This window comes from Hemiscyllium ocellatum, chromosome 11 (assembly GCF_020745735.1).
Source record: "Hemiscyllium ocellatum isolate sHemOce1 chromosome 11, sHemOce1.pat.X.cur, whole genome shotgun sequence".
Classification (NCBI taxonomy): domain Eukaryota; kingdom Metazoa; phylum Chordata; class Chondrichthyes; order Orectolobiformes; family Hemiscylliidae; genus Hemiscyllium; species Hemiscyllium ocellatum.
In genome coordinates this window covers 87,883,415-87,895,492 of record NC_083411.1, presented here as the reverse complement: position 1 = coordinate 87,895,492, position 12,078 = coordinate 87,883,415, and the positions used below count along the sequence as shown (strand labels likewise).

The 12,078-nt window shown below is 49.5% G+C and overlaps 1 protein-coding gene across 1 annotated transcript in view; it reads right to left on the bottom strand.

Moving 5' to 3' along the window:
* The window catches only part of LOC132820063 (amine oxidase [flavin-containing]-like), a 72,986-nt gene that overhangs the window by 25,563 nt on the left and 35,345 nt on the right, over positions 1–12,078 (bottom strand). The window contains exon 10 of the mRNA XM_060831981.1: positions 1,439–1,535. Coding sequence (XP_060687964.1) covers positions 1,439–1,535 — 97 coding nt within the window. The remainder of the gene's footprint in view (positions 1–1,438; positions 1,536–12,078) is intronic.

Below are 12,078 nucleotides of genomic sequence, written 5' to 3'. Positions count from 1 at the left end.
AGGCTCCTTTAGGGCCTTGGATAAAGGTGAGGGAGGAGGTATGGGCACAAGTTTTACAGTTCCTGCGGTGGCAGGGGAAAGTGCCAGGATGGGAGGGTAGGTTGTAGGGGGGCGTGGACCTGACCAGGTAATCACAGAGGGAACGGTCTTTGTGGAAGGCGGAAAGGGCTGGGGAGGCAAATATATCCCTGGTGGTGGGGTCTTTTTGGAGGTGGCAGAAATGCCGGCGGATGATTTGGTTTATGCAAAGGTTTGTAGGGTGGAAGGTGAGCACCAGGGGCGTTTTGTCCTTGTTACGGTTGGAGGGGTGGGGTCTGAGGGCGGAGGTGCGGGATGTGGACGAGATGCAATGAAGGGCATCTTTAACCACGTGGGAAGGGAAATTGCGGTTTCTAAAGAAGGAGGCCATCTGGTGTGTTCTATGGTGGAACTGGTCATCCTGGGAGCAGATATGGCGGAGGCGGAGGAATTGGGAATACGGGATGGCATTTTTGCAAGAGATAGGGTGGGAAGAGATGTAATCCAGGTAGCTGTGGGAGTCGATGGGTTTGTAAAATATGTCAGTGTCAAGTCGGTCGTCATTAATGGAGATGGAGAGGTCCAGGAAGGGGAGGGGGGTGTCAGAAATGGTCCAGGTAAATTTAAGGTCAGGGTGGAATGTGTTGGTGAAGTTGATGAATTGCTCAACCTCCTCGCAGGAGCACGAGGTGGCGCCAATGCAGTCATCAATGTAGCGGAGGAAGAGGTGGGGAGTGGTGCCAGTGTAATTACGGAAGATCAACTGTTCTACGTAGCCAACAAAGAGACAGGCATAGCTGGGACCCATACTCAACCATTGTACTCTATGCTACTCTCTCCCCACCCCCACCCTCCCCAAGCTTATCTCTCCACGCTTCAGGCTCACTGCCTTTATTCCTGATGAAGGGCTTTTGCCCGAAACATCGATTTCACTGCTCGTTGGATGCTGCCTGAACTGTTGTGCTCTTCCAGCACCACCGATCCAGAATCTGGTTTCCAGCATCTGCAGTCATTGTTTTTACCCCAATGTAATTGGAAAGCAATTCATTATCTTTCTCAGCTCTCGATGAATACCCCACACCATCATAGTAGGGAAGTGTATAATTCCATGAAGCTTACAAACAGAACAACACGTGCCCCTGGCAAATATAGACTTTTTTCTATATTTGCAAATGCAAAGAAATTATATCGAGTGAATAAGACTTATAAAAAGATGTTGCAGGTAAGCAATCAACAAATTCAGGAGGTTGGGATGCAGGCTGGTGGTTCAGCTGTTCTGTTTAAGAGAAGCAAAGTTGCCCACAAGTTTGTGGTGAGCCCAAGTTTCCTCCAGTTACTTTTCAAACATTTCCAGTGTTAATTTTAATCTTTTTAAAATAATAATTTGTGGTGTGCATTTCTTCAGCTCTGTGAACTGTACCCCATAATTGCAGGGTGCGAACCATCAGGCTTGGTGTCATCCAGTGTCAGGGAGATAGGTGACTCCTCATCTTCAATCATCATAGTACCACAATAACCTGCCAGCAGAAAGGGTTTAATACAGAGCGTCAGGAAATATTATGTGGGCAGAGAACACTGTATACATGCAGCACACACTACGGGCTGAAGCTTATATCTTTTTGATGAAATATCAGCTGCAGCAAGTTTCACTGAGGGTTTTGGTCGGATGGGACTAGAATCTGATGAGGGGGCACAATGGGTGTTGGATAGATAGTTAATGAGGTATGTTTGGTAAGATACAGTGAGAAAACTCCTTACCGTTTTTATTTCCCCATAACTAGGTCAGTGCTGCAGCCTGGGCTGCAGGATTCAGAAACATTCAGAATTTGGGATTCAGATGGTTTTCCCTAAGTGCAAGGTACCATAGACATAAACCTTTCCTGGTGATGAATTCCGCAGTGTTGTGACATGACCCTCTCAGTGCCATGCGTGTACAGTCTATGGTACCTTGCACCTGATGGAATCCAGCTGTATTCCTGAATCTTACTGCCCAGATTGTAGTGCTGACCTCTTCATGGGTATTAATGTTGTAGAGAGCTGTTTTGCCATATCTTACCAGACACTAACTACCCATCACAAACCTATGGTGCCCACTCACCTAATTCTAGTCTCACCCTATTACTCGCCATTCCAAAAAGAACTCACTACACCAGATATTTTGAAAGGCCACGCCACTTTTGGAATGCTGCTCTGTACCCACACAACTGTTGGTAATGAGGCATTGCCCTTCACAAACAGTGCCATTGTACAACAGCTACAAAGCCATACTGGCATGACTGATACTCCTTTGCAAATACAACCTCATTCTCTTACCTTGTTCGTGGAGGTGAGTCTAGCTATATCCCTGAATCTTACTGCCCAGACTGCAGCACTGACCCTGTCATGGCAGAACAGAATGACCCAGTGTGGCCTTGCACAAATAGCATCAGTCACTGTCCTGATGCACAGCTGAGAGATCCCAAGCAGGTCTCCCGTCATTCCCTTGAAGGAACCAATCACATAGAAATTCAAAGCAGCTGTCACCCTCCCAGTGATTGGGAGAGGATGGGCTCCCCCTCCTGTAACCCTCAGGTCCCACTCCAGTATCCGACATTGTCCCATCACAGTGTGCTGGGACATGCAGAGCTGTGTTGACTGTAGACCTCACTCACCTCCAGGAATGGGAGGCAGGGCCATAAAGCATTGGGCCCACTGCAGCTCCGATACATCCTGAGGGGAGCTGTGGCTGCAACCTCTCAATGATTAGTTACTTCTTGTCCCTTACAGTGACCTGCTCTACTACAGGGCTTGGACCTGGGCCTGGTCCTCCTGTTTTTGCCTTCACCTTCCTAAGAAGACAGCCACAGTGTCAAACAAACTGTCGGTAGCCGGACAGAGAACTCTTGCTGGCAATGATCTACGTTGGGAAGATAAAGGAGCAAAATAGGTTCTCTTCCCTGAAAATATGCAGTGGTGGTATATTGAGCAGCTCAGGACTGTTAAAAATTCTCCAGGCAGTGAGACCTACAGCATCTGATAATGACAGCCATTTCACTTTCGTTTATTCAACTGCAGCCTCAGAATGCTCACTAACTTGGTGAAGGTGCCGCGCTGGCTGAGTGACTAACACATTACATCGTAGAGGGAGTGTCTACTGTGCTCTGAACCTCTCCCCATCCCAGGCCAACAACAATCACTAAACTTATCATTGCATTTCTTACAGTCCATTATATTGCATCAAACATTTTGTGAACTGGCACCTATGGGACCAGGAGTGTGCAGAGTGATCAAATATCATGGATAAATAAAGCAAAATCGCAGTAAACCCTGACAAAGTGAAGTTATGAGACATCAACTTCCCTGTAAAAACATCAACACACCCCCTGAATTAATGTACAAACACATAGTAAGTAATAGAAACCTAATGTAGGGGGTATACGCATCACTTTTATACTTCATGTAAAGCATAAATACTCAGACCTTGTGGTATTTGAGGTATAGTACTTACTCAAAAGACAATGACATGCTTGTCTGCATTTCCTACAGAATCCTTACAAGTTTCACACGTTATGGGTTGCTTTTGGCCAACTTTTGCCTCTTTTTACATCATTGCTGCTAACCTCTGCATTATTGAGATGCTGTTGTTAGATTTGCCAGCACTACTGGCATGGTGCAGATTGTTTTTAACCAGCATTTAGCACATACCTTCTGTATGTATTGTCAATGAGTGATGAAACAATTACAAATGAAATGTAGTTGGAATTTGCAAGCACATGCTTCATGTACTTGCCCCTTCAATGTCCTAGTTGTGTCGAGCAGCTGGGAATCCCACACTTTTTTTCCCTCAAACTCCACCCAGGTATTTTCTGAGTTGCAGTTAGTGTCTAATAAACAGTAAATGATTGTGGGGAATACAGCTCATGGTGGACATGGTCAGCACTGGGCCGGCCCAGATACGTCCCTGAAGACTTCACATCATTGTTTGTGTTACGCCCCCCTGACAAGCCCATTTCCACCCATCCCCTTGCCTGTGAAGGCCCACCATATTGAACATTTCCCCCAACTTTCCCCTCTGCCCCCTGAGCACCCACATTATGCATTAATGATGCTCACTTTGCTCCTCTATGCTGTCCCTGCGGAGGCTACAGTGGTAGGGACTCCCATCTTCTGTAAGTTATCATGCCCTCCAATGCTGTTCTGAGTGCCCCCATGTAGCTGAGCTTCCTTCCATCATCACTGTTGCCCCCACCTCAATACACACCTCTACTCTTCCCTTCAATACCAGTCTTGACGGCTTCATTCTTTCAGCAACCTCACTCTAACACTAACTTCACCCGCTGCCCCTGCAGGCCCCTACCTTGCACCCTCCACACCAATCAGCTCTCGGATCTCTGGTACAGTATTTGGCCCAGACCTCTGACTGACTTTGATGAACCGTCCCTGGTCATGACTGACCAGATTCATGACTGTTGGCCTTGCAGTTCCCTGACATGTCTACAAATGACATTCCCAAAGAAGTGCTCATGCCCGAAACGTCTATTCTCCTGCTTCTTGGATGCTGCCTGATCTGCTGCACTTTTTCAGCAACACATTTTAATGTCTATAAATGACTCCTGTGACTGCCTGTGATGGCCATACAGCATTGACCATTGCACATTCCCCAAACTGCAGTCGGACACTTTACCTGGCCATGAGTGGCCCGAGAGGTTGAGTTTTTGTGGTCCATGAATTGTGTACAGACTGTGTTCATAACTATCAGTACTAGGATCCCCAGTAAATGTTCCTCAGGTGACAATATAGCGATCTTGCTTTTCCTAATGGATATCAATGATCTAGATCTTGATGGGGACAATTAGAAAGTTTACTGATGATAAGAAACTTGGAAACATTATAAAATGTGAGGAAGACAATGTAGCACTACAAAATGATACAGACAAGTTGGAGGAATGGGCAGATAGGTAGCAACTGAAATTCAATGCAGAAAAATGTGAGGTGAAGCATTTTGGTAGGGAGAGCATTGACAAACAATTCAAAATAGGGGTAAATTCTTAAGTGGTGCAGGAGCAGAAAGAATGGGTGTATCTGCACATAGATCAATGAAGGTGGCAGGTTAGGTTGAGAGAGCAGTTACTAAAGCATACAAAATCCCAGACTTTATTAATGGAGTATAAATGCGAGGAGATGATGTTGGATTTACAGGAAGCAGCTATTAGACTTCAGCTGGAGAATTGTGTACAGTCATGGGCATTATTCAATAGGAAGCTTATGAACACGTTGGAGAGATTGCAGAAAATGGTTCTGTGAAAGATTCCAGGGATGACAAACTTCAATCCTGCGAGGATGAAATGGAGAGGTCAGGATTGATCCCCCCGGAGAGCAGCATAGCGGTTAGCAGTTAGCCATTTGCCTTCCAATGGTCTTCACATCTATTTCAACAGCTGGTAAAGGCAAGGGAGGCCTAACAAACATTCTAGATCACATAATTGCATTGGTAGTAGAGAACAAAATGTCTGCAGACACCTAAAGTGACATGGGAGCTGCAGAAAGTTTGTGAAGGAGCCAGCTTTAATTGAAGTCCAAGAGGAGGTTCAATAGAGATTTCCAAAATTATGAATTAGCTGCATAGACTAGATTGGGAGAAGCTATTTCTGCTCATAAAATGAATGTGAATGAAAGGGCACAGATTTAAAGTGAGTTACAAAAGTGAGACAAGAATAAACCTTTTCACACAATGCGTGGTTTGGCTCTGGAATGCACTGCCTGGAAGTGTGGTGAAGGCAGGTTCGACTGAGACATTCAAGAAGACATTGGATTATTATTTGATCCAAAACAATGAGAAAGGGTTGGAGGAAAAGGTAGAGGATGGCACAAAGTTTGGGCTGGACAGCCTCCTTCTGCACCTTAACAGTTCTGTGGTTTTACCCAAGGAATAGGAAATTCGACGTTTCGGGCATATGCCCTTTATCAGGAATGAGGAGAGGGTGCCAGGCAGGCTAAGATAAAAGGTAGGGAGGAGGGACTTGGGGGAGGGGCGATGGAGATGTGATAGGTGGAAGGAGGTCAAGGTAGGGTGATAGGCCGGAGTGGGGTGGGGGCGGAGAGGTTAGGAAGAAGATTGCAGGTTAGGAGGGCGGTGCTGAGTTGAGGGAACCGACTGAGACAAGGTGGGGGGAGGGGAAATGAGGAAACTGGAGAAATCTGAATTCATCCCTTGTGGTTGGAGGGTTCCCAGGCGGAAGATGAGGCGTTCTTCCTCCAACCGTCGTGTTGTTATGTTTTGCCGGTGGAGGAGTCCAAGGACCTGCATGTCCTTGGTGGAGTGGGAGGGAGAGTTAAAGTGTTGAGCCACGCGGTGGTTGCGTTGGTTGGTCCGGGCGTCCCTGAGGTGTTCTCTGAAGCGTTCCGCAAGTAAGCGGCCCGTCTCCCCAATGTAGAGGAGGCCACATCGGGTGCAGCGGATGCAATAGATGATGTGTGTGGAGGTACAGGTGAACTTGTGGCAGATATGGTAGGATCCCTTGGGGCCTTGGAGGGAAGTGAGGGAGGAGGTGTGGGCGCAAGTTTTACATTTCCTGCGGTTGCAGGGGAAGGTGCTGGGATTGGAGGTTGGGTTGGTGGGGGGTGTGGACCTGACGAGGGAGTCACGAAGGGAGTGGTCTTTGCGGAACGCTGATAGGGGAGGGGAGGGAAATATATCCCTGGTGGTAGGGTCCGTTTGGAGGTGGCGGAAATGACGGCGGATGATAAGTTGTATACGGAGGTTGGTGGGGTGGTAGGTGAGAACCAGTGGGGTTCTGTCTTGGTGGCGGTTGGAGGAGCAGGGCTCAAGGGCGGAGGAGCGGGAAGTGGAGGAGATGCGGTGGAGGGCATCGTCGATCACGTTTGGGGGGAATCTGCGGTCCTTGAAGAAGGAGGCCATCTGGGCTGTGCGGTGTTGGAACTGGTCCTCCTGGGAGCAGATGCGGCGGGGACGAAGGAATTGGGAATATGGGATGGAGTTTTTACAGGGGGCAGGGTGGGAGGAGGTGTAGTCCAGGTAGATGTCAGTCGGTTTATAGTAGATGTCTGTGTTGAGTCGGTCGCCTGAGATAGAAATGGAAAGGTCTAGGAAGGGGAGGGAGGAGTCTGAGACAGTCCAGGTGAATTTGAGGTCGGGATGGAAGGTGTTAGTAAAGTTGATGAACTGTTCAACCTCCTCGTGGGAGCACGAGGCAGCGCCGATACAGTCATCGATGTAGCGGAGGAAAAGGTGGGGGGTGGTGCCAGTGTAGTTGTGGAAGATGGACTGTTCCACATATCCTACGAAGAGACAGGTATAGCTGGGGCCCATGCGGGTGCCCATGGCAACTCCTTTAGTTTGGAGGAAGTGGGAGGATTGAAAAGAGAAGTTATTCAGGGTGAGGACCAGTTCAGTCAGTTGAAGGAGGGTGTCAGTGGAAGGGTACTGGTTGGTGCGGCAGGAAAGGAAGAAGCGGAGGGCTTTGAGTCCTTCGTGATGGGGGATGGAGGTGTACAGGGACTGGATGTCCATCGTGAAAATAAGGCGTTGGGGACCGGGGAAGCGAAAATCCTGGAGGAGGTGGAGGGCGTGGGTGATGTCCTGAACGTAGGTGGGGAGTTCTTGGACTAAAGGGAACAGAACCGTGTCAAGGTATGCGGAGATGAGTTCGGTGGGGCAGGACCAGGCTGAGACAATGGGTCGGCCGGGGCATTCAGGTTTGTGGATTTTGGGCAGGAGGTAGAAACGGGCGGTGCGGGATTGTGGGACTATGAGGTTGGAGGCGGTGGATGGGAGATCCCCTGAGGTGATGAGGTCCTGGATGGTCTGGGAGATGATGGTTTGGTGGTGGGAGGTGGGGTCGTGGTCGAGGGGGCGATAAGAGGAGGTGTCCGCGAGTTGGCGTTTGGCCTCAGCGGTATAAAGGTCGGTGCGCCAAACTACTACCGCACCTCCCTTGTCCGCCGGTTTGATGGTGAGGTTGGGATTGGAGCGGAGGGAGTGGAGGGCTGCATGTGCTGAGGGTGAGAGGTTGGAGTGGGTAAGAGGGGTGGACAGGTTGAGTCGGTTAATGTCGCGGCGGCAGTTGGCTATAAATAGATCGAGGGCGGGTAAGAGGCCAGCACGGGGTGTCCAGGTGGGTGGGGTGCGTTGGAGGTGGGAGAAGGGGTCGTCAGAGGGTGGGTGGGAGTCTTGGTTGTGAAAGTAGGCACGGAGGCGAAGGCGGCGGAAGAATTGGTCAATATCTCGCCGCGTGTTGAACTCATTGATTCGAGGGCGTAGGGGAATGAAGGTGAGGCCTCTGGCGAGGACTGATCTTTCATCCTCAGAGAGGGGGAGGTCTGGAGGGATGGTGAAGATCCAGCAAGGCTGGGAGCTAGGACCTGGTGTGGGACTGGAGCTGGGGGTGGGGGCGGGGTTAGGGGCGGGGACAGAGATCGATGTAGGGGCGGAGTTAGACGTGGTGACATTGCTCGGTGTGGGGGCGGGGGCAAGCGTGGGGGCGGGGTCATGCATCGTGACGGAAATAAGCGTGGGGGCGGGGTTATGCGTGGTGACGAAGGTTTGCGTGAGGGCGCCCTCACGCCAACTTTCGCCACCACACGTAACCCCGCCCCCACGCACCGACCTTTATACCGCTGAGGCCAAACGCCAACTCGCGGACACCTCCTCTTATCGCCCCCTCGACCACGACCACGACCCCACCTTTCACCACCAAATCATCATCTCCCTGACCATCCATAACCTCATCACCTCAGGGGATCTCCCATCCACCGCCTCCAACCTCATAGTCCCACAATCCCGCACCGCCCGTTTCTACCTCCTGCCCAAAATCCACAAACCTGAATGCCCCGGCCGACCCATTGTCTCAGCCTGCTCCTGCTCCACCGAACTCATCTCCGCATACCTTGACACGGTTCTGTCCCCTTTAGTCCAAGAACTCCCCACCTACGTTCGGGACACCACCCACGCCCTCCACCTCCTCCAGGATTTTCGCTTCCCCGGTCCCCAACGCCTTATTTTCACGATGGACATCCAGTCCCTGTACACCTCCATCCCCCATCACGAAGGACTCAAAGCCCTCCGCTTCTTCCTTTCCTGCCGCACCAACCAGTACCCTTCCACTGATACCCTCCTTCGACTGACTGAACTGGTCCTCACCCTGAATAACTTCTCTTTTCAATCCTCCCACTTCCTCCAAACTAAAGGAGTTGCCATGGGCACCTGCATGGGCCCCAGCTATGCCTGTCTCTTCGTAGGATATGTGGAACAGTCCATCTTCCACAACTACACTGGCACCACCCCCCACCTTTTCCTCCGCTACATCGATGACTGTATCGGTGCTGCCTCGTGCTCCCACGAGGAGGTTGAACAGTTCATCAACTTTACTAACACCTTCCTTCCTGACCTCAAATTCACCTGGACTGTCTCAGACTCCTCCCTCCCCTTCCTAGACCTTTCCCTTTCTATCTCAGGCGACCGACTCAACACAGACATCTATTATAAACCGACTGACTCCCACAGCTACCTGGACTACACCTCCTCCCACCCTGCCCCTGTAAAAACTCCATCCCATATTCCCAATTCCTTCGTCTCCGCCGCATCTGCTCCCAGGAGGACCAGTTCCAACACCGCACAGCCCAGATGGCCTCCTTCTTCAAGGACCGCAGATTCCCCCCAGACGTGATCGACAATGCCCTCCACTTCCCGCTCCTCCGCCCTTGAGCCCCGCTCCTCCAACCACCACCAAGACAGAACCCCACTGGTTCTCACCTACCACCCCACCAACCTCCGTATACAATGTATCATCCGCCATCATTTCCGCCACCTCCAAACGGACCCCACCACCAGGGATATATTTCCCTCCCCTCCCCTATCAGCGTCCCGCAAAGACCACTCCCTTTGTGACTCTCTCGTCAGGTCCACACCCCCCACCAACCCAACCTCCGCTCCCAGCACCTTCCCCTGCAACCGCAGGAAATGTAAAACTTGCGCCCACACCTCCTCCCTCACTTCCCTCCAAGGCCCCAAGGGATCCTTCCATATCCGCCACAAGTTCACTTGTACCTCCACACACATCATCTATTGCATCCACTGCATCCGATGTGGCCTCCTCTACATTGGGGAGACGGGGCGCTTACTTGCGGAACGCTTCAGAGAACACCTCAGGGACGCCCGGACCAACCAACGCAACCACCCCGTGGCTCAACACTTTAACTCTCCCTCCCACTCCACCAAGGACATGCAGGTCCTTGGACTCCTCCACCGGCAAAACATAACAACACGACGGTTGGAGGAAGAACGCCTCATCTTCCGCCTGGGAACCCTCCAACCACAAGGTATGAATTCAGATTTCTCCAGTTTCCTCATTTCCCCTCCCCCCACCTCGTCTCAGTCGGTTCCCTCAACTCAGCACCGCCCTCCTAACCTGCAATCTTCTTCCTAACCTCTCCTCCCCCACTCCACTCCGGCCTATCACCCTCACCTTGACCTCCTTCCACCTATCACATCTCCATCGCCCCTCCCCCAAGTCCCTCCTCCCTACCTTTTATCTTAGCCTGCCTGGCACCCTCTCCTCATTCCTGATGAAGGGCTTATGTCCGAAACATCGAATTTCCTATTCCTTGGATGCTGCCTGACCTACTGTGCTTTAACCAGCAACACATTTTCAACTGTGATCTCCAGCATCTACAGACCTCATTTTTTACCCTGTGGTTTTACCCTACAGCCAGTGGATGGCGATAGTTACTCATTCCATATCCAAGTGGCATCAGACTGCTGGCAGGAGAAGGTGAAAGCCCAAGAATGTTTATTTATTAATCTGCAAGGAATGAGATGAAAATGGAAATTTAATATTGTCTATGTCTATGTTTTTAAACATTTTCTTTCGAAAATGGCATTTTTGGCCCAGGAGCCCAGCTAAGTAGTAATGTCTTTCGCACATACTCAACAGGAATGTTGTGGATTGCTCATAATAATTGCAATGTCAAGTGCCTGAAAAACCACTCATTGAATATTATCCTGCCCATTTCTTTTGTTAAAAAATTTCTTCTTCAAAGTTGTTGAAATGAATGGTTTGCCGGGGGTCTTGTCATCTGAGGTCATGTCAGTTATATATAATGGGGACTTGTGTTTCATGAAAAGTCCCTACTCCCTACCTTTTATCTTAGCCTGCTTGGCACACTCTCCTCATTCCTGATGAAGGGCTTATGCCCGAAACGTCGAATTTCCTGTTCCTTGGATGCTGCCTAACCTGCTGTGCTTTAACCAGCAACACATTTTCAGCTGTGATCTCCAGCATCTACAGACCTCATTTTTTACCTTTTCATAAAAAGGGCCAATGAATTAGATTTCTGTTGCTGGCTGTTCTCCTATTGTCTCCCTGCAGTGCGTTATACATCAGGTATTAAAAAGATGATGTAATTTTATGGAAAACATAAAGGATATTCAAGCAACTATTTAGCACTACTGATTAGCCAATTATTATTTTTGACAACTGTTTTTGTCTTAAGCAATGACCAAGTTTTGTCTGAAATGGATTTTATATTAAACCAGAAGTCTTTCTGCTGCTGCAGTGAGCGTAAAAAATTCTACTTTAGTATTCAAGGAAGAGTACACTTTTCCCAAGTATACTGATCAACTCCCTCTCTCAACCTCCAGCACTAAAATAAGCTTGCTTAACTATTTGATTGCTATTTTTAATATCTGGGATTATACTTCAAAGATAATCTACTGAGCTGAAAATGTGTTGCTGGAAAAGCGCAGCAGGTCAGGCAGCATCGAAGGAGCAGGAGATTCGACGTTTCGGGCATAAGCCCTTCTTCAGGAATCCGAAACGTCGAATCTCCTGCTCCTTGGATGCTGTCTGACCTGCTGCGCTTTTCCAGCAACACATTTTCAGCTCTGATCTCCAGCATCTGCAGACCTCACTTTCTCCTCAAAGATAATCTACTATCTAGTAATCTATTGCCTATATATCTCGGGCCACTCACAGATGTGAAGACACAAAATAAATGCAAGTTCTTATTTAATCTCAGCACACGTTTTGGGTCTGAATTTTGCCTCTGACCACTGGGGTCCCA